We start from the raw sequence: 25,864 nt of genomic DNA on the forward strand, positions 1-25,864 counted from the left end.
TCTGTGCAAAAAACTTTTCTGAATTAATTGATTTTAAGTTAAGATTATAATTCCCTAGTTTTTGAAGACTGAAATGTGCATCTTTTTATGCTCACATGCAGGGTGTGAAGGACATAGCAGAAACATGGGAACAAATGAAATTTACCGTACAGATATACTTCAAAGGCACTGAGAAGAGGGGCTCTATTCTGGGATCTGTAGATGAAATTCTAGAGGTTCTTGATGATAACAATGTCAATCTTCAGAGTATCTTGGGCAGTTGTTTTGTGGGTCCTTTCCTTTCAACTGCTCACCACTGGGAAAAAACACTGTCTTTGATTGGTGAAGTAATTGAGGTAAGGAGGAAAGTGCTGGACTAAATAATTAATGCTTATTTATAATCAGGGTTTTCCATTGTATTTTTTTTGTCTTTGATGGCAACATTTGACTCTTAGATCTGGATGGTGGTTCAGAGAAAATGGATGTACCTGGAGAGCATCTTTATTGGTGGAGATATAAGATCACAGCTTCCAGAGGAAGCCAAAATATTTGACAGCGTAGACAGGATGTTTAAAGAGGCAAGTAACTGACTTCACTTGTGATCAGCACAGTTATTTAGTGTGTTTTGCTTTTTGTTTTTGCTGTGTGTTTTGTCATTAGCTAAATATACTTTAGTATAATCTATTGCTGTTCGGTATTTTCTAGTTTTTCTTCTCTTCCCATGTAGATAATAGATGAAACTGTAAAAGAACCAACAATAAAAAAAGCTTGTGAAGCCCCAAATCGTCTGTCAGACCTCCATCATATAAATGATGTGCTGGAGAAATGTCAGAAAAGCTTGAATGATTATTTGGATTCCAAGCGAAATGCCTTCCCAAGATTTTTCTTTATATCTGATGAAGAGTTGCTTAGTATCCTTGGCAGCAGTAACCCACTTTGTGTCCAGGAACACATGATAAAGGTACAGTGTCTGGCTTTCCAAAGTGCCCTGTGCTTTTAGGTGTTTTTAAAAGTTGAACAGACTATATTGTACATGCTCTTAAGGGTGCACTAATATTTCTGGCATACAAAGAACATCCTGGCAGCGTCTTGAAGAAACTTCTGAATAAATAAATCAAATCTGATCAATGGTCTCTCCTGGCTCTCATACTGGACAGTAGTGGTTATGGTAGAGAAGATTCAAGACACACCAGAATGATCAATCATTAAAGAACCTTCTTGTAGCTCCTGATAGGTCTTTATTTCCTAGGAAAAAAAAAAAAAAGTAATTTGAGCTAGATCATTTGCTTGTTTACAGTGCAGTTGGGCTGCTGAGCTGTATGTCACCATTTGTATTTGATTACTTAGAGCCAGATCCATTTTTGCTTTAGAGTCCATGGAAATTTCCCTTCAACATTAAATGGGGGCTAGGTATACTTAAATCTCCAAAGCTTGGTTTCTCAAATGCCAGTGAGTTTCTTTGTTGATTTCAGATGTATGATAACATAGCTTCCCTGAGGTTTCAGGATGGTGACAATGATAAGAAAATCGCAACAGCCATGCTTTCAGCTGAGGGGGAGGTGATGGAGTTCCGGCAGGCTGTAGCTGCAGAAGGCAGAGTGGAGAATTGGATGACAGCAGTGCTAAAAGAAATGAGACGAACAAACAGACTGCTTACTAAGGAAGCTATTTTTCGATACTGTGAAGACAGAAGCAGGTGAAATGATCAGTATCAAGATAATACAAATACCTTATATGTTATTACGAGCCTGTAACAATATAGAAAATGAGAAACTTCATTTTTTAATTTATGCACAGTTTAGCCTGTATTTCTGTAAGTGGAGGGGATATACATGTATATCCAGCATTTTAACTGTCCAGAAAAAATTGTATTATCTATTGTATGTTATTTCCTAAGCCTTGAATTTTAATTTTTAGTGATGTGTGCAGTGTGTTTTTCTCATTATGGATTCTACTCGGCAATTGTTACACATGGAATAGGTAGTTTTTCTCTGAGAGTATTTCTTAGGCTTTAGAAATAAAACATCACACCTTGATGGAATTCTATACATCTTTATAAACCTTTGTCCATGTTGTAGTTGTTGCAGAAATAGGAGGAGCTTCCTTTTTTTTTTTTTGTTGTGATGAGTTACTTAAAATAAACAGTAACTCAGACTCCCAAACTATATCTTTTTCCCACAGAGTTGATTGGATGTTACTCTACCAAGGCATGATGGTGCTGGCTGCTAATCAGGTGTGGTGGACATGGGAGGTGGAGGATGTCTTTCGGAAAGTGAAGAAGGGAGAAAAACAGGCAATGAAACTGTATGCTAAAAAAATGCACCAGCAAATTGATGACCTGGTTACTCGCATTGCAGTGCCTTTGAGCAAAAATGACAGGAAAAAATACAACACTGTTCTCATTATTGATGTTCATGCCAGAGACATTGTTGATACATTTGTAAGAGACAGGTAAACTCCCCAACCTCTTGAGAAAATACCATATCCACAAATTGTATTTCCATCCTTTTATCTCATATAAGCACATCTCTCTTGTGTAGCATTCTGCAGGCTCAGGAGTTTGAATGGGAAAGCCAGCTGCGTTTTTATTGGGACCGAGAGCCAGATGAACTGAATGTGCGGCAGTGCACAGGCACATTTTCATATGGTTATGAGTATATGGGTTTGAATGGACGTCTTGTGATCACCCCGCTTACAGATCGTATTTATCTTACACTCACACAGGTATATATTAAAGTAGATTTTTGCTAACACACATTTTAAAAATATACTTCCATGCAATCACATGACTGGCAACTAAGAGATAACGTTGAAAAAAAAACGCAATGTGAACACAAATATATCTGAAATAGGTGGCAATAGCCTTCTCAACTGATTGCCTCAAAGATAATATAGAATGCATTCACAGATAATATTTAAAGCTTTTTGTACCCACAGGTTTGTTCATGATTTTGCTACCAGCTTAATACAAATGCTTTTCTTTGCTTTTTGGTCTGTCTTCAAAGGCTTTATCAATGTTTTTGGGAGGAGCACCAGCAGGGCCAGCCGGTACAGGGAAAACAGAAACAACCAAAGATTTGGCCAAAGCACTGGGCTTGCTGTGTGTAGTGACGAACTGTGGAGAGGGCATGGATTTCAAAGTAAGAATTTAAGATCTGTATTCTCTGACAGCAGTTACTGTTCATTTTCAGTGCCCAGGGTAAGGACATAATTTCAACTCTCGAATAAGAGTAGTTGGACCTACTGAAGGTGTCAGATCTGTTGTCATGAATGCCTTGTGCCAGGCCCCAAACAAGTGAGTATATTTGATAATTTGATACATGGAATTCAGGTTGTAAAATACCATGGACTGCATTATTCAGACTTGTGTAGTCATGATATGATCAAGAGTTAACCATTCCTCCCATAGAGATGCTGTACCAATTGATAATGAAATATAGTAAAAAAAAAAAAAAAAAAAAAAAAAAAAAAAAAAGTCTATTTTGAATAAATTCTCAAAGGAATTTCAGGATTCTATCTATGCTTTAAGCAGGGAAACAATGACTAGGTGATATGTACCTGAGCTCATCATGGGCTATCTGCACTTGACAAATAATTATTGAAAGACCTTATGACAGATTGCTAGTTCCTGCATATATGGATATCCAGAGGCTTTACCTGGTCATTAGGACTTTTAACATACTTCAAAATTTGCTGATGCTGAATTTTTTTATGTACTCATTGCTGAGATATTTTTCTGCTTGTTTTTGTTAGGCAGTTGGTAAAATCTTCTCTGGTCTTGCCCAGTGTGGAGCATGGGGATGCTTTGATGAATTCAATCGTATCGATGCTTCTGTGCTTTCAGTCATTTCTTCTCAGATTCAGACTATTCGAAATGCTTTAATGAATCAGCTGAAAACATTTCAGGTAAAGATTAAAAAAGAAGAGCAATTGTGAAGGCTGATCTTGTGCTTGAAGCCAAGATTCAGGGCTAGACACCATCATTAGATCGAAGGGGTGTTTCTTTGGTAATTACTTTGTGCTGACCATTTCAAATTCCAGAATATGTACTCTTACATACTTTCAGAGATATTAAATCTTTCCTTATTTCTTAATCCTTTCCTAGCTTCTTCCTTTGTGAAGTGGGATAAGAGTTATCTAAATAGGATAATAGTAACTAAATGGGATAATAGTATAGCAGTAGTTAGCGTCAACTTAACTTGATGTGGATTGTGAGGCTTAATTTAATGACGTTTATTGGAATTCAAAACCCTCAGACAAAAAATTCTATTGAAAAATGTGAAATGTCTTGATGTTTATGTCCAGGATGCAAATAATGAGTTGAATGTACCTACACGACTATCAAAAAATGATTTCTTAACATGTTGTGCTTACTGGGTGCCCCAATATTTCTGTTTTTCTTTTTTATCAAATGATACTATTTATTTCAGCTCCAAATGCACATTGTTCTAAAGTTTTCTTACACTTTCAGTTTGAAGGACAAGAAATTAACCTCGATAACCGAATGGGCATTTTTATTACGATGAATCCTGGTTATGCTGGCCGAACTGAGCTCCCTGAGTCTGTAAAAGCTTTGTTCAGGCCTGTGGTTGTTATTGTACCAGATCTTCAGCAAATCTGTGAAATCATGCTCTTTTCTGAAGGATTCCTTACAGCAAAGGTAAAAAAACTGTATTACTATGCGTACCCACATATACACCCATGTATGTGTGGTCAGTGTTTGGTCATGACTTACATATTTGTGATTATCTAACTTAACTCTTAAACAGATCCTTGCCAAAAAGATGACAGTGCTATACAAGCTGGCAAAAGAACAACTTTCTAAACAACATCATTATGATTTTGGACTGCGAGCCCTTAAGTCAGTGTTGGTGATGGCTGGAGAACTGAAAAGAGGATCAGCAGACCTCAGTGAGGTAGACTTACCACTTAGTTACCCTCAGATTATCCTTTTTCATTAGGAATAGGATGTGTTGACACATCTGCTGTTTGTCTGCTTTGGAAATAGGAGCACTGGTGTTATTTGTCTCTGTATTTTCTCACTGAGTTTCATCATGCCCTCTGCCAGCAAGTTAGTATCAGAACTCAAAGTAGGGAAACCTATAAAAAATGAGGTGCTTTACTTCTTTGTATATATTTCATATGCAGTTTTGATGTTAAATCTAGGATGCAAATAGCCTCTGGGTGAATGATTGCTGGTTTCTGAACATAAACCCAAATTGCGTGCTCCAGTCATCATACCATAAAACCATAGAGCAGCTTTGGTTGGAAGGGACCTTAAAGAACATGTAGTTCCAACTCCCCGACATGGCCAGGGATGCCAGCCATTAGATCAGGTTGCCCAGGGCCTCATCCAGCCAGGTCTTGAACACCTCTAGGGATGGGGCATCCACAATTTCCCTGGGCAACCTATTCCAGTGCCTCACCACTCTTTGAGTGAAGAATTTCCTCCTAGCATTTAATCTAGATCTCCTATCTTTTAGTTTAAAACCATTCCCCCTTGTCCTATCATTATCTGCCTGAGTAAAGTCACAGTTATTAATCATACAGCTCAAGCATTACATCATACTTATAAATGAAAGTTTTTCAATGCTGCATTGATTTTTATGGCTTTCTTTTACACTTTTTAGTATTATTTCTATGTGTACACTTGTGATACCCAGTTGCTTAGGGAGATTACTATTCAAATTTCTGCCTAAAACTTGGAGAAACCTGAAGGAAACTCTCCTACGCAACTATTTACAGACGCACAATACAGGTTGTCAGGAAGTTGGGGTCTAAATAATGCTCTCAAGGGAACTACAAAACTTGTGAATGTTTATAAAACAATTGAGTATTTTATTGTTTGTTTTAACATCAAATCAGGGAAGCTATGGAATGAGCCACTCAAGCCATTTGGCATTTGGTTAATATGGTAGAAAAAGGCAGTGTATTATTCTTAGCTATTGGTCAACTTAATCCTTACAAAACGACCTTTATTTCTACTAGTTAACTGATGCCAAGAAAGCATTCTCAAAGCTATACTAAAGTAATCAGGTAATGGTTTTTAGAGGTGTTTGAAAGTACTACATGTTAGATAATTGGTTAGCTATTTGGTAGAGATTGATTCTGCTATATTTTGTTTAGGAGGTTGTACTGATGAGAGCTCTACGAGATATGAACCTTCCCAAATTCGTGTTTGAAGATGTACCTCTCTTCCTTGGCCTAATATCTGACCTATTTCCTGGCCTGGATTGCCCTCGAGTCCGCTACCCTAACTTTAATGATGCTGTAGAACAAGTGCTGGAAGAAGGAGGTTATGTTGTTTTACCAGTCCAGGTATAAAAAATGTTAATTGCCTGACTTTTGTTGTAAACATTAGGCTGGATGTGCATTGCTGCACTTTGGAGTGATTCCAGGAAAGCTAAGCAGATACAGACCAACTGCTGATCTTGTCCATAGAAGATTTGTGGACAGCAGTCTATTGAATTAATGTTTTTTTTTAGGTGGATAAAGTTGTTCAGATGTATGAGACAATGTTAACTCGGCACACTACAATGGTAGTTGGACCTACTGGAGGTGGCAAATCAGTTGTCATTAACACTTTGTGCCAGGCCCAAACCAAGTGAGTATATTTGATAATTTGATACATGAAATTCACGTTGTAAAATAACATAGACTGCATTAGTCAAACTTGTGTAGTCGTGACAGGATCGATAGTTAACTGGAATATTTGCTTGGGTTAACATGAGATGGTACTATGTCATCTTAATATTGATTTTCTTGTTGTGTTTCTAGGCTGGGATTATTGACAAAACTTTACACACTGAACCCTAAAGCTATGAGTGTGATTGAGCTGTATGGGATCCTTGACCCTACCACACGAGACTGGACAGATGGAGTACTGTCAAATATTTTTCGGGATATCAACAGGCTTACAGATAAGAAAGAGCGAAGGTAGACTGCTAGAAATCATTGTGATGATTTTTAGATACTAAGTTTTACGTCAATATTTTATTTTTATATAAAACAAAATATTTTATACTGTGCTAGTTCAGAAACAAATGCAAAATAAAGTGTCTAGGGGGTCTTTCTGTCTCTTGTGAGTTTCCAGCCTCAGTGAGATGGAGAGAAACCATGCACTTATCAAAGATGCATGGGAGGCTTCAAAACACTTGGATTGACATTGGTACCTTTCATGGCACCTCTGGATTGTGAAATATGTAAGTAAAATCAGAGATTAGTCACTGTTTTCCTTGGATCCTGTATCCACAGGTACATTCTGTTTGATGGAGACGTAGATGCTCTCTGGGTTGAAAACATGAATTCTGTCATGGATGACAACAAGCTACTGACCCTGGCAAATGGGGAGCGGATTAGACTTCAGTCACACTGTGCTCTGTTATTTGAGGTGGGTAATGAATATACCATTCAATACATGGGAAGGGTTAGATACAGCTGGGTCTACAAAGCCTGAAAAGTAGTTACTCTGGCTATTCTTTAAGTGTATGGTTATCTAGTATGTTCATTTTATAGGTTGGTGACTTACAGTATGCATCTCCTGCCACAGTATCCCGCTGCGGAATGGTCTTTGTAGATCCTAAAAATCTGAAATATAAGCCTTACTGGCAGAAGTGGACACAAAAAAGAGAAAATGAGGTGGGAATTTCTGCACTTGGTCATAGACTATTTATTAAATACTGAACTGTAGACAGATGTTAAAAAAAACACATCACCTTTGTAAAGTCAGTCTGATTTTTTGAATTGCCTTCCAGTTCACTTGTCATTAAGGTCTCTGTTACTGAGTTTCATTAAGTGTGTAAGTTGGCCTTCAGTCCTTGTTCATGGAAAGATGCTCTATTAGGATGGACTCCAGTGAGAGAGGGCCTGATTTCTAGAATTAAAGGCAGAAAAACCAACTCACATTAAAGAATATTGAGTCTATGGCCCTTTTAAATGCACGTTGATACTTTCTTTGCAGTCTTATGTTATACTATGACAAAAATAAAATACAACATACTAATGTAGAACAGTTTGTTTGAAGAGAGAGCCTGTGTTCTATATCAAGTTTAATTATAAGCCCAAGTACCCATCTTCTCCTTCATTCCTAAATTGATTTCCTAATGCATATTAATTTATTTGAATATTTTAGTAAAAGTTACGGGGTTAATTAATGATCTTTCATCTTTGTGTGGTATCACCTGCTTTTCATGTAAATGAAATTTTAATATAAAGTGCTCAATTTTTGTCTGTATGAACTATTGTGTTTTATAGAATAAGTATCTTTTGTGCAAACAAATATGATTCAAAGTCTTACATTCTTTCCAAAAGTCCACACTTAACTGACGCATCAAGGTCAGGAGAGTAGTTGCCTTACACTCTCTCCCTAGTCAGTGCAGTAAGACAGGCACTTCCGGAGTGTTGTTAACATCTTAGCAAGGAGGAATTCCATGTTCTGTACCTGTCTTTCTCTGTTATGTAGGGGGTAACCTAATGCAAATATGATCCAAATGTACAAACCTCAGCTAAGTACTTACAATCTGGGACAACAAATCTAATCACTAGGCCTGTGGCAGAGGGCTAAACAGAGTTCCCGGCTTTTCTAACTTGCGGTTGCTTCTGAGCAGAGAAGAAACAATAAATCAGTTTACGTGATCTCCAAAGAGTTAAGTGAGATTGCTTAGGTCCTTGTTTCTTACATTTAGATTAAAAACTCAAGTCCACAGGGAACTAAAGTAAGACAACTTAGTTGCTACCGTCTGATGAATCCAGATCCTCACCTGCTGAATACCCAGTCTATACAACAATGTCAAATTTCTCCATGTGACTGTACCCTGTCATTGGTAGAAGTGATTCCTACAAGAGTAATTGTATTTGGTTAGCCACATGTTGATGGTAAGCTTTGCTTTCACAAATCAGCTTTCCGTGGGATGAATTCTTGTCCTTTTCTTCCTTCAGCAAGAGAGAATTGAATTGAATCGTCTCTTTGAAAAATATGTGCCCTGCCTTATTGATATGATTACGGAGGGAATTGTGGATGGCAAACAAGGAGAAAGGCTGAAGACCATTGTTCCTCAAACAGATTTAAATATGGTGAGGAATAGAAAGTAAAGGTTGAAAAAATTTATCTTAAAAGTGAAACTGAATAATGAAGAGACTAAAACCTCCCAAGGAAATCACAGGAGTAGAGTTCACACTTGAAATGTCAGTTTGCTAACAGGAGACAATAGAAAGAGTCAGTTCCTAACAATGCTCTTCTGTCATTAAAACTTATATCAGTAGATATACCTGTAAGAAGAAAAGATCAGCAAACACTCAGGCATCTGAAAACATATTAAGAGTTCTTATGTATCTAAATGGTGATTCTATTTATAGTTTTGTCTTGTTTTTCAACAGGTGGTGCAGTTGACTGTGATGCTGGAAGCTTTAATTGTGGTACAACCTGATGATCTTGATGTTCTGGAGTGCTTCTTCTTGGAAGCTTTATATTCCTCCTTAGGTGCTGCTCTTCCTGATACTGGAAGAATTAAATTTGATGAATATGTTAAACACATTTCCTGTATGTCAACTGTTCATGATGACAACATCCTTGCTAAGCCAGGGGAGTTGCCAGGTAGGATTTTGTCATAATTTACTCTGAATCCCTTTGATTTTGTTAGAAAAGTCCTAGTTTCCATAAAGGTACAACATTGTTCTTCCTTCCAGCTAGCTATCCTGGCTGCAAAATACCTTTGATGTTCTCTGAGTATCAGTAAAAAACCCTTATAGTTACTGATGCTAGATGACTCTTAGCAACTGGTTTATCCGCACAGAACAGTACTTTTCTATGCCAACCTGAAAAGATACACAGTGAAAGGAAAAACAGAAAGGGAAAGGAAAACCAGTGGAAGGGTGCTAATAAGCAATAATATGATCCAAGTGCAGGACTAGGAAAATTTTATTTCATGTCTTACTGGGTTAAATGATAAGTAAATGGAACAGTGTTGCATGGCGTGGTCCAGAAATCTTACCCTTCATTTTCATTTCAGTCAGGTTATTTTCTTATGAAATATTTCAATGTCCTAGAAAACTTCCAGCTCTTTAATGGTTTGCAGGTCAGCTGCCAACTTTGTATGACTTTCATTTTGATGGTATTCAAAAAAAGTGGGTACCTTGGATGAAACTTGTTCCTGAATATATTCATAATCCTCAAAAGAAATTTCTTGACATTCTAGGTAAGTATAAGATAAAATATAGTGATGTTCTGCTTTTAATTTATAATATGTGGCCACTGAGTGGGTGGCACTTAACATGAGACCTCCTCTTTCTGTGCTGAAGGTCATCTACTCATGTTCAGTTTCTTGTGATAGCAGAAATCAATTTCTTTAATGTTCTTGTCATCATTTAACAGGGATAGAGTTGATATATACAGCACTGTGTAATAATGAAATGAGGAGAAGATGAATATATTTTTTTCAGTGCCTAAAGCTTATTAGGAGAGTTAGAAGAGCAGAAAATAGATTCACAGTCTGCTCTGCCAGAAACCCTAGGAAAAATCTCAGATCAGTGGTTCAAATGCTCAGTAGATAAAAATTACATTCTTAAGGCCATTATTGGTTGTTACTTATAGCACTGTAATGGTGAAAAGTGCGTTCCATAGTTAACGGCAAATTGACCCAGGCTGTTTTATAGTAGGATTCAGCAAGCAAAGGTTAACTTCACTGACACGAGAGATAATGGTATGATCTCTGAAGTTGCTCCTGATGGCAGGCTATTCACAAAGAACAAAATTAATCTCTGTAGAGTTCAGAGAAAATGTTTAGGATCCAAATAAGTCCTGATTATGTCCTTGAAATAGGGATTAAATGGAGCTTAACCAGTCCATGGCCCTCCTATATGGAGGAAAAATTATTTTCTAACAGATCTATAGTAGAAAAGATCCCAATGATAAAAGCTGAAAAGAGGTAGTAAAGCAATTAAAAATTTCCTTCGACATTGGTAGTGAATTGATATTTCATATTATGTCTTTGTGCAACTGCACATTAATACTTGGTGAGTCTGATACAGCACTATTCTATAAATATAAATCCCCCAGCTGTAGTACATTTTAATTTAACCTGCTGTCCTATTCATAATCTTTTGCAGTGCCTACGGTGGAGACAACACGCACTACTTGGTTGCTAGAACAGATGGTAAAAATAAAACACCCAGTTGTTCTTGTAGGTGAATCGGGTACTTCTAAAACAGCAACTACACAAAACTTCCTAAACAATCTGAACAAGGACCTTAATGTATGTATGAGTCATTTTGCCTTTTTTGTAAAGCTGCCTTTTCATGTTGTGTCCTTGTGTTAAATTTCCATTATGAAGCCTGAGCCTTTGGGTAGCAATATTAACTTTAGCCTCACATGGGTTCAGAGATCTGACTGCAAGCTCAGACCCAAAGTATGTGGATGATTTGAGAATACCTAAAGATCAGAAATGTTCTGTTTTGTTACTTTATAAAGTAAAGTAAATGTATATTGTCAAAGATTTAAGAACAGGAATTTTACTTTTTTGGTCATGTGTAATTAAAGTGAATAACTGGACCAGAGGAGTGTTTCCTGTATGTCCAATAATTTAACACAAAAAATATTTTCTAGAATGATCCAGTTAAAAAAAAAGAAAAAAGAGAAAGGTAAAAATCCATTCTTAACCATTTCCTCTCCTTTGCAGCTGCTGCTAGTGATTAACTTCTCTTCTCGTACAACGTCAATGGACATTCAGAGAAATCTAGAGACAAATGTAGAGAAACGAACTAAAGACACTTACGGCCCTCCCATGGGAAAACGTCTCATTGTTTTCATGGATGATATGAATATGCCAAGGGTAAGTTGCCAATGGTTTGCAAGGTAGTTTAGAAACATCTGAGGGGGGCACTGCTGTGGTCCCTTCATATACAGATCCATCTGTATGAAGACACAATATCTTGTATTACAAGTCAAGGAGATTCGTGGTAAGTGCATAACTGGATTTCAGCTTAGGAACTTTGCAACAGTTGGACTTGTGAGCAGCATGAGGTGTTTCTGTCTGTTACAATATTTGTCTTCTATGTAAAAAGTATCTCCTTTTGAATCACTTCTTTATGTCAATAAAATCATTTTTCTGTGGCCTGATACTGGTTGCAGGTTGTCTCCTGTAGAAATCTTGCCTTCCTCTTTGCAAATGGGTCAGGAGAGTATGCGTGTATGAAGTTTATCTTGGAGAAGAGGCACTTCTGCCATACGAGACATTGGAATGAACATTCACAACCAGTGTCAGAGCTTTACAAAGTGTCACTTAGTCCTTGTAATGTTCTCTTGAGTAGGGAGCACAATGTTTCCACATTTATAGCAGTATTTGGCCTGGTGATGTACTGTGCTCAAAATATCTTGCCTCTTTTCTGTTACAAAGGTTGATGAATATGGAACACAGCAACCCATTGCCTTGTTGAAGCTGCTACTAGAAAAAGGTTTCTTGTATGACCGTGGTAAGGAGATGAACTGTAAAATTCTCCGAGACCTGGGTTTTATTGCTGCCATGGGGAAAGCTGGAGGAGGTCGGAATGAAGTTGACCCTCGATTCATCTCACTCTTCAGTGTTTTTAACATACCTTTCCCTTCTGAGCAATCACTGAATTTGATCTATACCTCCATCCTAAAAGGCCACACTGCGGTAATTTCACTTTTTAAAGGGTTGCTTAACATGTTAATAATTTTGAAGTAGACATTTATTTCTGTATTGTCACAAAACCTGAAATCATCTGTTATTGCCTGCTTATTTAGAATCTCATGCAAACTTTTCCCTTCTTGTATTTTTCAAGAGATGTGTTTACAATTTGTAGATAAATTCTTGAATAATATGTGAACTTTCAAGTAAGGAGGTAATTTGTGAAACTGGTACTTTTCATAGGTTGAAACCTGTGAATCGTTTGGTTATGGTTCCTATAACCAAATACACAAAGGTCAGCAAAGTCTATCCCAAATGACAGTGAAAAATTCAATGTAATGCAGTAGACTGCATTACTATGCAAGTGAACTGCAACATCGAGTTAGAAGAGAGCAGTTTATTTTTTCACTAATGGAAGTGCTGTAAAAAATCCCAGTCATGGAGTATGATGTTATTTTCAGCACTGTGCAAGCTTCGGAGTGAAGATGGACCCTGCCCAAAACATTTAACTTCAGAATGTTAATACCGCACAGGAATATGAATTTCTAAAAATATTTGCCCTTAGTTATTTGAAATATGCCAAGTAGGGTTAAAAGCTAGAAAGCAGAATATATTTGATAGTATTCAGTTTTGTCTGGACAGTTGCATGAAAACATCTCTTCTTTCTCATGTTTGCAGATGTTTAATGAGTCTATATCAGAAATCTCTGAGAGGATGACAGAGTGTACTTTGAAGCTTTATAAAATGATTGTCTGTGACCTACCCCCTACTCCTTCCAAATTCCATTACATTTTCAACCTACGGGATCTTTCCAGGGTCTGTAATGGACTTACTCTTACAACCCCAGAGAGGTAGGAATATAAAAATTGCCTTCAGTGGTCCTAAACCTATTTATATGGGATGAGGCTGGGTGAAAATGAGGCAGCTTGGTAGTATGAGAAATCAATCACATTTTGTCACTTTTCTTTAAACTTTCAGCAAAATGAGAAGATGTTTAGGAAAATCCTAAGTTGTGATATTACTACTGATGACAAATATTGATACATTAGTCTTTCTTAAGTAAGATATCTGGAGGTAATAATGCAAACTATTTTTTCATTCTTATGAAGAGAACAATACCAGAAGAGTTTTTTTAAAAAAAAGCCCAGACTTCAGTCAATGTTACTAACTCTATGGCCTTAGGAATCCTATCAGTTTGTTTGGTGCAGTTTGATATTTTGATGTTAATGCAGGTTTCAAACAGTCACCCAGATGGTGAGAGTTTGGAGAAATGAGTGCCTGAGGGTTTTCCATGATAGGCTGATTAATGAAACAGACAAAGCATTGGTGAGTAATTTCTTTCATTTTTTTAGTAGTCACTGAGTATTACTGTGGCAACTAAGCAGTATTACCACCTGTAAAGCAGTATTACCAACTGTTGCATTCCAGTCTTGCACTCGTAATGCAGATTTGTCTAAACACAATGTTGCTCGATTAATTTAAAACTTGGTATGCGGAGTTTTCGTTTCTAAAATAAAGTTACAGTGGCAGAATAAGCGAGCAGATCTGCTGAAGGAAAAGAAAGTGTGACTGGGTTTGTCTGTCCAGAAAGGTTGGTTAGCAGTGGCACAGATGCCAAAGTGTGAGAGCTGTGCAGGAGAAATCTCAGGAAATCACTCCTGCTTCAAATTAGTATTTTCCTTTAGGAAGGATTCTATCAGAATGTGACTTTACAAACTAGGAAAAAGAGAGGTAAGAGCTAAGTTTCATTTACTCAATTTTCGTTGTTATGGAACTCTAAAATGCTCCAAATTAAATCAAGATGAGAGAATTAAGCATTAAACATTAAATCAAGAGTGAATTACGCCAGTTTTATAGCTTGAGGATTAGGAAAGGATCTGGGTAAAGTTTACTTGCATGTAAGCTACTTGCAAAGCAACTTGCTTAGATAAAAAGAAGTAGACTTAGGTGGCTTCAGATTTTTCAGCTTAAAACTTTTTCCTATAACATACAATGACAGATTTCCAGATCAATTTTCACAAATCAAGGTAATTATATTGCAGCTTTTCTGTATTTCTACACTTAATTCAGATTTGCAAGATTTGTGAGAAATCTTGGTGATAAGACATCAATATGAATGCTGAGAAGAACATTCATTAATATAATATTAATACAAATATAACATTTTTTTTTTAATCAGGTTTGTTCTTTTTTGTCTTAAATGTCTGCAGTCCATTGACTTGAATGGTTTCTGAACTTCCTGTTAGATCATTTTATATCATAGAACATAAACAATAGGAGGCTGTGGTCTGTGGATCTTCTGGTGACATACTATTCCCTTGAAATCAGTCAGTGTTTGAGCAAAGACTCTGCATTATCAGTGTCACCCTTCTGAGTGTTCCTGGACCTAGACATACCTGCTTTGTTGTGTTGTACCTGCTTTGTTAGGTTGCCTGACTCATTTCATTTATTTGAAGGTACAAGGCCATATAAAAAAACTGATTGAAGAGAATTTCAGAGATGAATTGGAACAGGCCATGAGGGATCCTATTCTTTTTGGAGATTTCAGAATGGCACTGAGTGAAGGAGAGCCTCGTATTTATGAAGATATCCAAGACTATGATGCGGCAAAAGCTCTCTTTCAGGTAGTGTGCTTCGGCTTGGAACTGTGCATGATTTTGTCTCTCTGCATGCAGAGTGTGCTGGAGCCTGCCTCAAACAGTAAGAATTCTCTTCTTCTATGTGCACATTGCAGCAGTGAGCATAGAAGAACAACCCTCCACCCCCTTCTGTGGTCTGGAGTAATGAAAATCTATGGAGTTGGCTGTGCTTTCCAACTGTTTCTTTTCCCTGATGATCTTTTGAAGCAGTAATGCTGCAAAATAGATTGTTATTTTATTAAAATTATTTATTGCTTCCTTGGTTTCCTAGTAACATTCTGACCATCTTTCTCTGCAGGAGATTTTGGAAGAATATAATGAAGTTAATATTAAAATGAATCTAGTCCTTTTTGATGATGCCTTGGAACACTTAATCCATGTACATCGCGTCATGCGGATGGATCGTGGCCATGCCCTGCTTATAGGAGTGGGAGGCTCAGGAAAGCAGTCTCTTACAAGATTGGCTGCCTTTACAGCCGGATGTGAGGTTAGTGACTGTGCATCTTTGCAGTGAAAGAAGAAAAGGAAAGCAATGCTGGAATCAGGATTAAATTGAAGGGGGTTAGGAAGAGAAAGTCAGTCAAGATACAGTCAGGCTGACATCTCTTCCCTGGGAAGAGAAAAACATTGCTTGCAGGTCTAGACAGTGGATGATCTAGGCAGGAACCCTGCTGTGATTGATACTGTAATATTTTAGACAGGAAATGTTCCTCCCTCAACAGCCTCTTACAGAGGCTGTTGGCTTGGAAGGGAAGAACAAAAAAGGAGGGTGAATGCAAAGTGCAATCAAATTTTGGAAGTGCGATCCTGCAGGGCTGTACAAATGTAGTTGTTTAAAAAGAATGTAGCACTTAATTTTTTTGATACTTACACATTTACTGAAGTTAGTATATAAACCAAAACCTTTTGATCCAATCTAATTAAAATTGAGTTTCATAGTTACCATCATGTCTTGCATCCATCTTTGTCTTCTCAGTATATGTTTGCATCCTTAGGTATTTGAGATCATCTTGAGTCGAGGATACAGAGAAAATAACTTCCGAGAAGACTTGAAAAATTTGTACCAGAAGCTGGGTATTGAGAACAAGTCAATGGTCTTCTTGTTTACAGATGCCCACGTAGCAGAGGAGAGTTTCTTGGAACTCATCAATAACATGTTAACTTCAGGTGACACAGGCAGCCTGAATTACTGCCAATTAGTATGCTTGTGAATTGTAATCTTGTGTGCACACTTCGTCCAGCTATTACAGTTTCACCCTGTGTCCTCTGCTGCTTTAGTTAGTTGCAACTTTCAGTACTACCTGAAATTATCTTGGCCTTAATGATGGCTTTTTCACATCATCTTACTGTCATTTATATGCATCTGGGAAGGCTATAAGGGTTAGTTCACGCTGATCGTAGTGTTGCAGGAGTCTCAGATTTCTTCCAAGACTGGACTACATCTTCAGTTGCATTTAGTCACAAGCCCACCTTTTCTCTCATTTGCTTTGGAATTGCATTCACCTGAAATGCAACAACTGCTTATATGTATATTCTAAACTATAATTTAGTATCTTTTATTGTATACAGCACCTGAAAATGAGCAGCAGCTGGCACTGTGTGACCACCCTCCCTATATAAGTTCCTATAGAGTCTGATTTGAAAGGAGATGTATTAAATCTCAACCCTTTCCTTTGTGTAGTTCTCCATGTTCCATTCTGCGTATGGCAGTCATTAGGTAATTTATACAATATTACCATGTGACTGAGAGAATGAAAATGTGAATTGATGGTTTGCAGACACTAATGATGATTTCCTCTGCAGAGTTAAAAATGTTTTGTGTTCTTCTGACATTTAGTTTATGTTGCTGAAGCCCAAACAAAACCAAATTAATTCTTCCTCTAAATCCCCTTGTATCATCCTAAGTACTTTATTTTCCGTAGTGGCCTGGGATGGAGAAGGAAGAGAGATTAATAGGTTCATCCAAAACTGCCCAGAATCATTTTTGCTGAACTAAGTTTAAAACCTGTGACTCTGGTTTCTCATCTTCTCTGTCCCCAGCACTGTGGTTACAGGTTGTTCTCACTAGCATTCTTCTGTCCTTATGTTCCAGGAATGGTGCCAGCCCTTTTTCCAGATGATGAAAAAGACACCATAATGAGTCAGATTGGAGATGAAGCTACTAAAGCTGGTGTGAATCCAGCTAAAGAGAGTGTCTGGCAATATTTTGTAAACAAATGTACAAGCAACCTTCATATTGTCCTGGGAATGTCCCCAGTTGGGGACAATCTGAGAATGTGGTGCAGAAATTTCCCAGGTATTAATTGTATACACTGGTTAGTCCCTTCCCTGTGAAACACAGGTTTGCAGGCAAGAGAAAATCTCCAGCAGGCACTCACACTTCATGGCAACTAAAGCTAAGAAGAGCAGGTTTCATGATTAGACACTTGGGTAATTTTTTTTCCAGTTAATTACCACATATCAGTGTGTATTATTGATTAACATTTACCAGATCAGTTCATTTTCCAGCTGAATGGTTAGAAATCAATTAGTCATCTTCATTGACCTGGAAGTGTACAGGCAGCATATGTCTGCAGCCTCTCTTCTGTACTTACAGAGGAATGCATCATATTAAATCATTATGAAACTAGGATGGTGGTAAGTGAAACATTTGTGTATCCAAAAGCAAAAGAAGAGCAGGATGAGAGGGACACCTACTGAGAGAAAAACCACCTGAGCCAGGTGGACATTGCTGTATAACAGGTGGCTGAAAGGAGTCCTCAGAGACAGGAGCCCCATGAATGAGGGGTACTGGTGGGAATCCCAGCCCAGATATTAAAACATCTAGTTGCTGCTCGACTGTATCCTGCAGAATGTTACAGTCTAAAGAATAGTATGATAGTGTTAGCAGGACACAGATGCAAAGTTGACTGTTTACTATCAAAATAGAAGCATTGGCTTTGTGATAATTATTGTTCCTAAGTAGGAGTCAAATAAGACAGATCCTGCAAATTCTTTATGCAAATGAAGCACAGGACAATCTGGCAGATTAAGGTCTAGTTTTACAAAGGAATTGTTTCAGGTAATATTATGCTTTTATTTTAAGGTCTTGTCAACAATACTGGTATTGATTGGTTCTTGCCCTGGCCCCCCCAAGCCTTGTTTGCAGTTGCAAAATCCTTTGTAGGTATGTAAAGTGTCAGTATTTTAACTCCTTAACACTTGGGCTAGCCTAAGAAATGTGTTCTTTACTTTAAAGTTATTGTAGGTCTCATTTTCCCATTGTCACTGCTGTTGTAAGTCTACATGGGTAATGCAAAATCCTGGTCAAAAATATTTTTGGATGCAATTTTCCTACTCAATTAGATTTTAAAAAACTGGTGAAATTCAGTCTCCCAACTCTGGAGACAATGTGACCTGGCTACCTGCTACCAGGAGGCCTGTGTTCTTTTCTGAACTCTGTCTTGGCCTTGCTTCTTGCTCCAGAAAGCAGACTTTTATTTTTATTTTTATTTTTTCGCCTGGCTTAAATGTATGTTAAAGAAGGAAGATGGTAATTGACATACTCTTAAAAAAAGTCTGATTTGTTTTTATTTTCTTGGCCCAATTTTAGGAAGTAACACACGTGTTCCAGCAGAGATTTCCAAGCCGGTGGTTGAGCACATGGTCATGGTACATGAATCGGTAGGGGATTTTAGCAAGAGGTTTCTGCAGAAATTGAGACGTAGCAACCATGTTACACCAAAGAATTACCTTGATTTTATCCATACTTATTCAAAATTGTTGGAGGAGAAAAATGAGTTCATTTCAGGTAAGGCTGTGTAGCCGTTTTCTCCTTTTTAATAAACAATTTAAATATTAAAAATAAAATAGTGAAATGTGGTGAAAATGGGTGAAAATCCCACATATTACCCACATTATGCAAAAATAATGTTATCTATACTATTTCAAATGCTGTGCTGACATCAGTTTTTGACAATGGATCAATATCCTGGCCATATATATGAATGTTCATAATCTGTCTACTGGTATGTTTTTCCCAAAGTCTTTTGTGGATGAACCTGAGCCAGAGTTTCCAAACCAGACACTCCTCTGCTTGGGAAAGAGTGATTAGATTTAATACCAGCTCAGCCTAGCTCAGGGTTTCACATTCTTCCTCAAGCAGCAATTCTTACTCATACTTCTGTGGGCACTGAAATATGTGAAAAGGATAAAACATCGACAGTGTAGTAGGAAAAATAAGTTGTGGTGCCGGGCCACTATGTGGCAGCTCAGGTGACGTTAACACCATCTTGGTTGAGAGGTTTAGGAAACAAAAAATCTCTCACAGTGATTTTCCTTTCACAACTGAGGTTGCCCTGCTACGAAGTGCACCTATAAGCGTATTTACCTTCCATGACATTGTCTATTGCTGTGCAATAATGCCAATGAATCAGTAATATTTCTCTCTTTTTTTCCTTACTAGCACAATGTAAAAGGCTGGATGGGGGCTTAGATAAACTGAAAGAAGCTAGTATACAGCTGGTTGAGCTGAACAAGAAACTTGCAGAGCAAAGGATTGTGCTAGCAGAAAAGTCAGCTGCTTGTGAGGCTTTGTTAAAAGAGATTTCGGCAAACACAGAAGTAGGTAGGTGGTTTACGAATACTGAAGAGTCCCACAAGCTAAGCAAGGCTTACATAGTCTGTGTTGGGTCAGAAGACACTCTAAGAGCTCAGACTGCTTCTGGAGTTGACCCTCTTGTTCTGTCTGTGCTGATTTAGTATCTTGCTAGAAGAATAGGTCCTGTATCGTACTCAGATTGCCATCGCTTTGCACACCTAACTACTGTGTCCTGCGCTTGTCTTCCCTTACCAAGGTATAGGGTGTAATGTGGGAAAGAGAAATTAGCAAGAAAGGGACCTTGTCATTCAGAAAATTGCTTTTAGAGGAAAGACAGAGGGAAGCATAGGAGGAAAAGAGATTATGTATGCTTTGTGTGGAACACTAACAGTGTTCCTAGACTGATGATGGATGGAGCCCTGTAAACATTGGCAGGCTAGCAGTAAGGGGTACTGAGTTGATGGTAATTTCTGATTTTCAGCCAAGAGCACATCTATATTAGTACATGTTCTGCACACAAATTTTGAATAATCCAGTTATGGTCCTGCTTTTACAATTCATAGCTGAGGAGAAGAAAAACCTGGCTGAAGAAAAAGCTGCGGAGATACAGGAACAGAATAGGATTATTGCTATGGAGAAGATGGCAGCTGAGACCGCTCTGGCTGAAGTCATGCCTGTTTTAGAAGCTGCCAAACTGGAGCTGCAGAAGCTTGACAAGTCTGATGTTACTGAGATCAGGTGATTCATTTGGATGTACAGTAGCATAAACTCTTGGAAATTCACTGGGAGACCCTTGTTTGTAGGATCTGAACTTTAGCTTCACCTTCCTCATATTCACAGTGTGTGGGTAAAGGTCAGGACATCAGTTGTCCAGGAGCAGACACAACAGAATCTCCTGACTCCTAGCCCAGGATGTCCCCTGAAGCCTGTTCTTCCTGTCCTTCATTTGATGTCTTCTCTGTAATTTCTACCCTGTGTCTGATGCACTGGAAACTGCTTTGGTTTCTGCTCGAGGAGTGGCTGTCCAAACCCCTTCATTCCTCCTCAGTTTTTGTTCTGCATGAGAAGGAACATATAACAGTTACTTTTCAGGGATGCTTTGATAGCATCAAAGTATACTTCTCTGCTGAATTACTTCCTCCTTTGTTTTTATAATACACCTTGTATTTGGGGGCACATATGAAAGTACATCCAGTCCTTGGCTCTCCCAGAAATAGTAACCACTTTCCGTTCCCTGTCATGCTTTTTTATTTTCTTTTTTCTAGTAGATCTGTGGATTCATCCTGTACTGCTCCTCCCAAAGGATAGCTGCCTCACTGCCCTAGGGAAAAATATGGATCATGGTTTTAGGCCTTCCACTGCTGAAATCCTGTAGCCTATTATTGATCAAATTGCCCAAATACAACAATTGGTTTTGAGCTCATATCTAGTTATTTGTTTCTTGTCTGGGCTGGATTATGTTCTTCACTTTGGGTAGGATGTCTTATGTACTAGCTGTTGTTGCATTGTGATGGCAGTCTTAATGGGAAGCACATGTTTGGCATCATGTGCTTTGTCTCCTCCATTATCTCCTTCACCTGTTTTCTAGATCGTTTGCGAAACCCCCCAAACAGGTGCAAGCTGTCTTGGAATGTGTTCTTATAATGAGAGGGTACAAAGAATTAGACTGGAAGACAGCCAAAGGAATGATGTCAGAGGCAAATTTCCTGCGATCCCTGATGGATATAAACTTTGATGGAATTTCTCAGAACCAAGTGAAATCTATCCGAGGTAAGTAACTGACCTGTGTACTTGGAATGAATGTAGTAATTTGTTAATGTGGTTAGCTGTGTCAGTGGCAATCCTTCTGGTGTTCTTTGGAAGGATAGGATTCACTTTGTGCAAAGGAACAGCCATGTCTGGGGTGCTGCAGATGTTGTGCTTTTGGCATTACTGGATTTTTCAGAGTACAAACACCTTCTCTGTGTTACATCCAGTTTGTGCCTTAGCTAGGGCCTCATACACTTTGGTTTAGAGCAGGCAAGAAACAAACAGGACAGCTGAGCAGGCCCCGTTTGCTTTTAGATACTTAGAAAGTAGCATTACAGCCTCATCCACGTGGTTACAATTAAGATGTGATATGTACACAGTGGAAGAAGATAAGCTATATATAAAGCTTTTTGGCCAAACCTTGCAGACGCTCCCAAAGTTGTAATCCATAGCTCCATTAAGAGGTGAATTTGATTCTTTCAACAAAATGGCATCTGACTTCTGTGGAGAAAATAAACCATGATACTGAGATATGCTTAACAACTCCTGTATGCACTCCTTTTTTGGAGAAAGAACTTGAGAAATCAGTAGCAGTATTTTTTTGGTATTGTTCTAGCCCGGTGCCTTCATCTTACGTTCAGAGTCTCTTTAATATTCTGACAAATGTTTCATATTTTCTGTCATATTATTGCTCAATATTGCTGGTATGGAAACCTTATTTCTTTGAGGATTTCTGCACTATAATTAACTCACTTTCAATATTTTTGTTTTTGCCCATTTAGCTCTGTTAAAGAATCTTAATACTACTGCCACTGAAATGGAACTTGTTAGCAGAGCAGGCCTGGGAATGTTAAAGTTTGTTGAAGCAGTGATGAGCTACTGTGATGTAGTTAGAGAAGTCAAGCCGAAGAGAGAGAAGGTAGAGTGTATGGATTCAAACTCTGAGGAGAACGAAACATGATTGTAATTAGAAAAATAACACTTAGGAATTTCACAGACAGCCCCATTTAAGAACTCTTTGAACTGCTTAAAAAGAGGTGTTTATAAATATTGCAGTAGGGGTGAGGAATGTGATATTCAGTGATAAACTGCTGTGTTTGTTGTGCTGAGATGCTGTGGTATGGGTTCCCATCCACTACATTGCTTGAAGAAGCTGGAGGAATTTGGTCAGGTGGCATTTGGTAATCTAACATGGGTAGAAAAGCAGTTTTTTAATTGTCTACTAAGAGCATACTTCAAAATGAATGGCATTTGGGCAGATGAGAGCTCAGTAGTACACAATATCCATGCCCCTTGAGCACAGACCTTTCTATTAACTTTTTTTTTTTAAAAAAAAAAAAAGACTGGAAACTTAGCGGTGTTACCAAAGGAAATCTAATGTCCAGAAGATGATGTCAAGAAAATTTCTTCAAGAAAAGTACTTTATATGCATCTAACTACTGATAAACTATATTCACTAGATGATGGGCCTCACAATTTTTGAGGTCATTGTTATTGAGCAGACAGACCTCCCTTTTTGTACAGGGTAATAGTCTTGCAGACCTACCAGGTGTTGGTAGGACTGCTTCACATGCTTAATATACCTTATGTGTTGAAAGATCTAGTTTAGGAGATTTATCTGCTTTGTAACTGCAGTTTTAGACCACAATATATATATTTAGGATGGGGGGAGGTGGGTGAAAAACTGTGCCAGTTATTTTGACTTATACTGTTTATTACCAGGATGCTTTAAAATACATGAGATAGCCAAAAGAAATCTGAGAATTTAAGATTTCTCTCAAAAGCCTTTCTTTCCTCTGATACTCTTATATTTCCTTCTTAATGTAGGTGGCGAGGCTAGAACGGAATTATTACTTAAGTAAGCGGGAACTGGAAAAGATAAAGGCAGAACTAGCTACAATTCAGGAAGAGCTTAAAGCTTTGGGGGACAAATATCAAGAGGCAATAAAAGAAAAGCAACAGTTACAAGAAGAAGCAGAGATTATGCAGAGGAGATTAGAAGCTGCTGACAAACTCATCTTTGGCTTGAGATCTGAGAACGAGAGGTAAGTCTAGATTCAAAGAGGATTGTTCTTGACATCAGAGGGCCATGTGCCAGGAATAAAATATATCAAACTGAGACGTTTTTGGAAATGCCTCTTCCCGTGATTTTTTTTTTTCTGTGAAGAGTTAATATCCATTCTAACTAATATTCATGAGACCTTGAAAAATAGTAACAACAATTTTTAATGCAGAAGAGAGAGGTGAACTAAGATTAAAAAGGAGAAGGTTCAGACCAACTCAGTGTCTGATGCCATCACAATAATGAGAACTACTGACTGTAAGTTTCAGGGCTGTCTCAATTTGCAGCTAAATTAGCAGCAGTTAATGCACATAATCCCCATCCCCCTGGTACAAACTCACCCAGGATTCCCTTATTTTTCTATCAGGTGGGCAAAAGAATTAGAGGACTACAAAACACGAAAGTTGAAGTTGCTTGGAGACTGTCTGCTCTGTGCTGCCTTTCTGAGCTACGAAGGAGCATTCAACTGGGAGTTTCGTAATGAAATGATTTATCAAGTGTGGCAAGAAGATGTCCTCTCACGAGAGATCCCTCTCAGTCAACCATTTAGGCTAGAAAGCCTTCTGACTAATGAAGTGGAGGTTAGCAGGTATGTCCAGTAAAGAAGTCCAATGACTACTGTATGTGAAATCATGAAGTGGGAGTCTGGATCTGAATCTGTAGCATAGAATTGGCATTGTGGATGGAAGTGCACAGCCATTCTAGGGAAGACAGCATTTTACTTTCATGCCTCAAAGATGGCAAGGAAGGAGACTTTTTTTTTTTTTTCCTGGTTAGCAGAGGCTATTTGCTATAACAGACCATTGTTCTTTATGTTCCAAGGACATTCACTGAACCTGCACACATATAATAACTTTTTATAATTTTTTTTTTGTGAGTTACCTATAATATGTGTTCAACTCAAGGCCTAATAGGAGTCTTTTCATTGAATTCAGTGAATTTGGAAATAAATGCATGCCCAGGTAACCCATATTTCAACTGCTGCAAGACTCTTCAGCAAATACAACAGTTGGTGTTTTGAGTGGTGTAGTTACAAATGACTCAGACGAGTCAGGCCGAGTTTTGACGCCGCTCTTGCAATCCCATACATCATATGTTTGCTTGTGTTTCTAATACTATGCTCAGTGGATTGCATAATTTTACTGACTACTGAAATGTCCTGTTCTCCACTCAAATTTTCATTCCAGCTTAGTCTTTGATCCATTGCCTTCCCAGGTGGGTTTCCCAAGGATTGCCTCCAGATGAGCTCTCCGTCCAGAACGGCATCCTGACAACATATGCAAGCCGCTTCCCACTCTGTATTGACCCACAACAACAGGCGTTAAATTGGATTAAGAAGAAGGAAGAAAAAAATAACCTGAGGGTAAAGATAAACATTTCACCTCTTTACTTGTTGTTTTAAGAGCTGCATCAGTACTTGTTACCTTGAATGGGGAACAATTATGCAGTTATATACAGACAAATGTGGTGACTATTGTGTCTCTAAAATGGATAGGGAGTTATCCCTGTTCACATGACCTTCAAGTCCTCGGGACTGATGATTTTTTTGGGATCTTGGACAGCCTCAGTACAAGAAAAATAATATAACCAAAAGGCTGGTGTTGCTTGTGTTCTATCTCAGCTCCAGGATGGAATTTTCATGTAGGACAATAGCACAGTCAGAGGCATAGTTGAAAGAATAATTCTCCAAATGGAAGTCACTCTCAACTGATCAGAAAAAACAGCATTTTTACTGTTCTGTACCAGTGTAGTTTATATCATTTATAAGAGTAAAGGCAAAGAGCAACATAGAGCAATCTTCATTAGTGCTGGCAGCTATTGTAAAAATAATGGTGTTCAGAAAATTGAATCAGTCCTGTTTGCATATCTTCCCATTATTCTCTTGCAGATGGCTTCCTTTAATGACCCAGATTTCCTTAAACAGCTAGAACTTGCCATAAAATACGGAAATCCTTTCTTGCTGCATGGTGTTGATGAATACATTGATCCTATGATAGACAATGTCTTAGAGAAGAATATCAAAGTTGCACAGGGGCGAACATTCATTGTCCTGGGTGACAAAGAGGTTGACTACGACAGTAATTTTAGATTGTACCTGAACACCAAATTAGCAAACCCAAAGTATACTCCCTCTGTGTTTGGCAAAGCTATGGTTATCAATTATACAGGTAAGCAATAGTGTGTGTTTAGTAACAAAGTAGTGATTATGCTG

At 38.0% G+C, this 25,864-nt stretch overlaps 1 protein-coding gene across 10 annotated transcripts in view; it reads left to right on the top strand.

The window, feature by feature from the left end:
• Positions 1–25,864, top strand: part of DNAH10 (dynein axonemal heavy chain 10) — a 68,561-nt gene that overhangs the window by 19,814 nt on the left and 22,883 nt on the right. For all 10 annotated transcript variants that reach the window (XM_083804406.1, XM_083804404.1, XM_083804405.1 and 7 more), the window contains 37 exons: positions 102–335; positions 435–557; positions 707–940; positions 1,452–1,675; positions 2,161–2,430; positions 2,520–2,703; positions 2,985–3,119; positions 3,733–3,885; positions 4,451–4,639; positions 4,749–4,895; positions 6,106–6,297; positions 6,465–6,583; positions 6,757–6,915; positions 7,234–7,369; positions 7,495–7,617; positions 8,917–9,051; positions 9,355–9,571; positions 10,053–10,172; positions 11,083–11,228; positions 11,652–11,804; positions 12,369–12,629; positions 13,302–13,474; positions 13,856–13,949; positions 15,080–15,247; positions 15,561–15,749; positions 16,258–16,429; positions 17,355–17,558; positions 18,348–18,428; positions 18,855–19,052; positions 19,707–19,868; positions 20,405–20,579; positions 21,430–21,611; positions 22,373–22,509; positions 23,418–23,635; positions 24,020–24,241; positions 24,868–25,015; positions 25,541–25,820. In XM_083804406.1, the coding sequence (XP_083660532.1) occupies positions 102–335; positions 435–557; positions 707–940; positions 1,452–1,675; positions 2,161–2,430; positions 2,520–2,703; positions 2,985–3,119; positions 3,733–3,885; positions 4,451–4,639; positions 4,749–4,895; positions 6,106–6,297; positions 6,465–6,583; positions 6,757–6,915; positions 7,234–7,369; positions 7,495–7,617; positions 8,917–9,051; positions 9,355–9,571; positions 10,053–10,172; positions 11,083–11,228; positions 11,652–11,804; positions 12,369–12,629; positions 13,302–13,474; positions 13,856–13,949; positions 15,080–15,247; positions 15,561–15,749; positions 16,258–16,429; positions 17,355–17,558; positions 18,348–18,428; positions 18,855–19,052; positions 19,707–19,868; positions 20,405–20,579; positions 21,430–21,611; positions 22,373–22,509; positions 23,418–23,635; positions 24,020–24,241; positions 24,868–25,015; positions 25,541–25,820 (6,457 nt within the window). The remainder of the gene's footprint in view (positions 1–101; positions 336–434; positions 558–706; positions 941–1,451; positions 1,676–2,160; positions 2,431–2,519; positions 2,704–2,984; positions 3,120–3,732; positions 3,886–4,450; positions 4,640–4,748; positions 4,896–6,105; positions 6,298–6,464; positions 6,584–6,756; positions 6,916–7,233; positions 7,370–7,494; positions 7,618–8,916; positions 9,052–9,354; positions 9,572–10,052; positions 10,173–11,082; positions 11,229–11,651; positions 11,805–12,368; positions 12,630–13,301; positions 13,475–13,855; positions 13,950–15,079; positions 15,248–15,560; positions 15,750–16,257; positions 16,430–17,354; positions 17,559–18,347; positions 18,429–18,854; positions 19,053–19,706; positions 19,869–20,404; positions 20,580–21,429; positions 21,612–22,372; positions 22,510–23,417; positions 23,636–24,019; positions 24,242–24,867; positions 25,016–25,540; positions 25,821–25,864) is intronic.

The sequence above is a fragment of the Anser anser genome (genome assembly GCF_964211835.1).
Source record: "Anser anser genome assembly, chromosome: 18".
NCBI lineage: Eukaryota > Metazoa > Chordata > Aves > Anseriformes > Anatidae > Anser > Anser anser.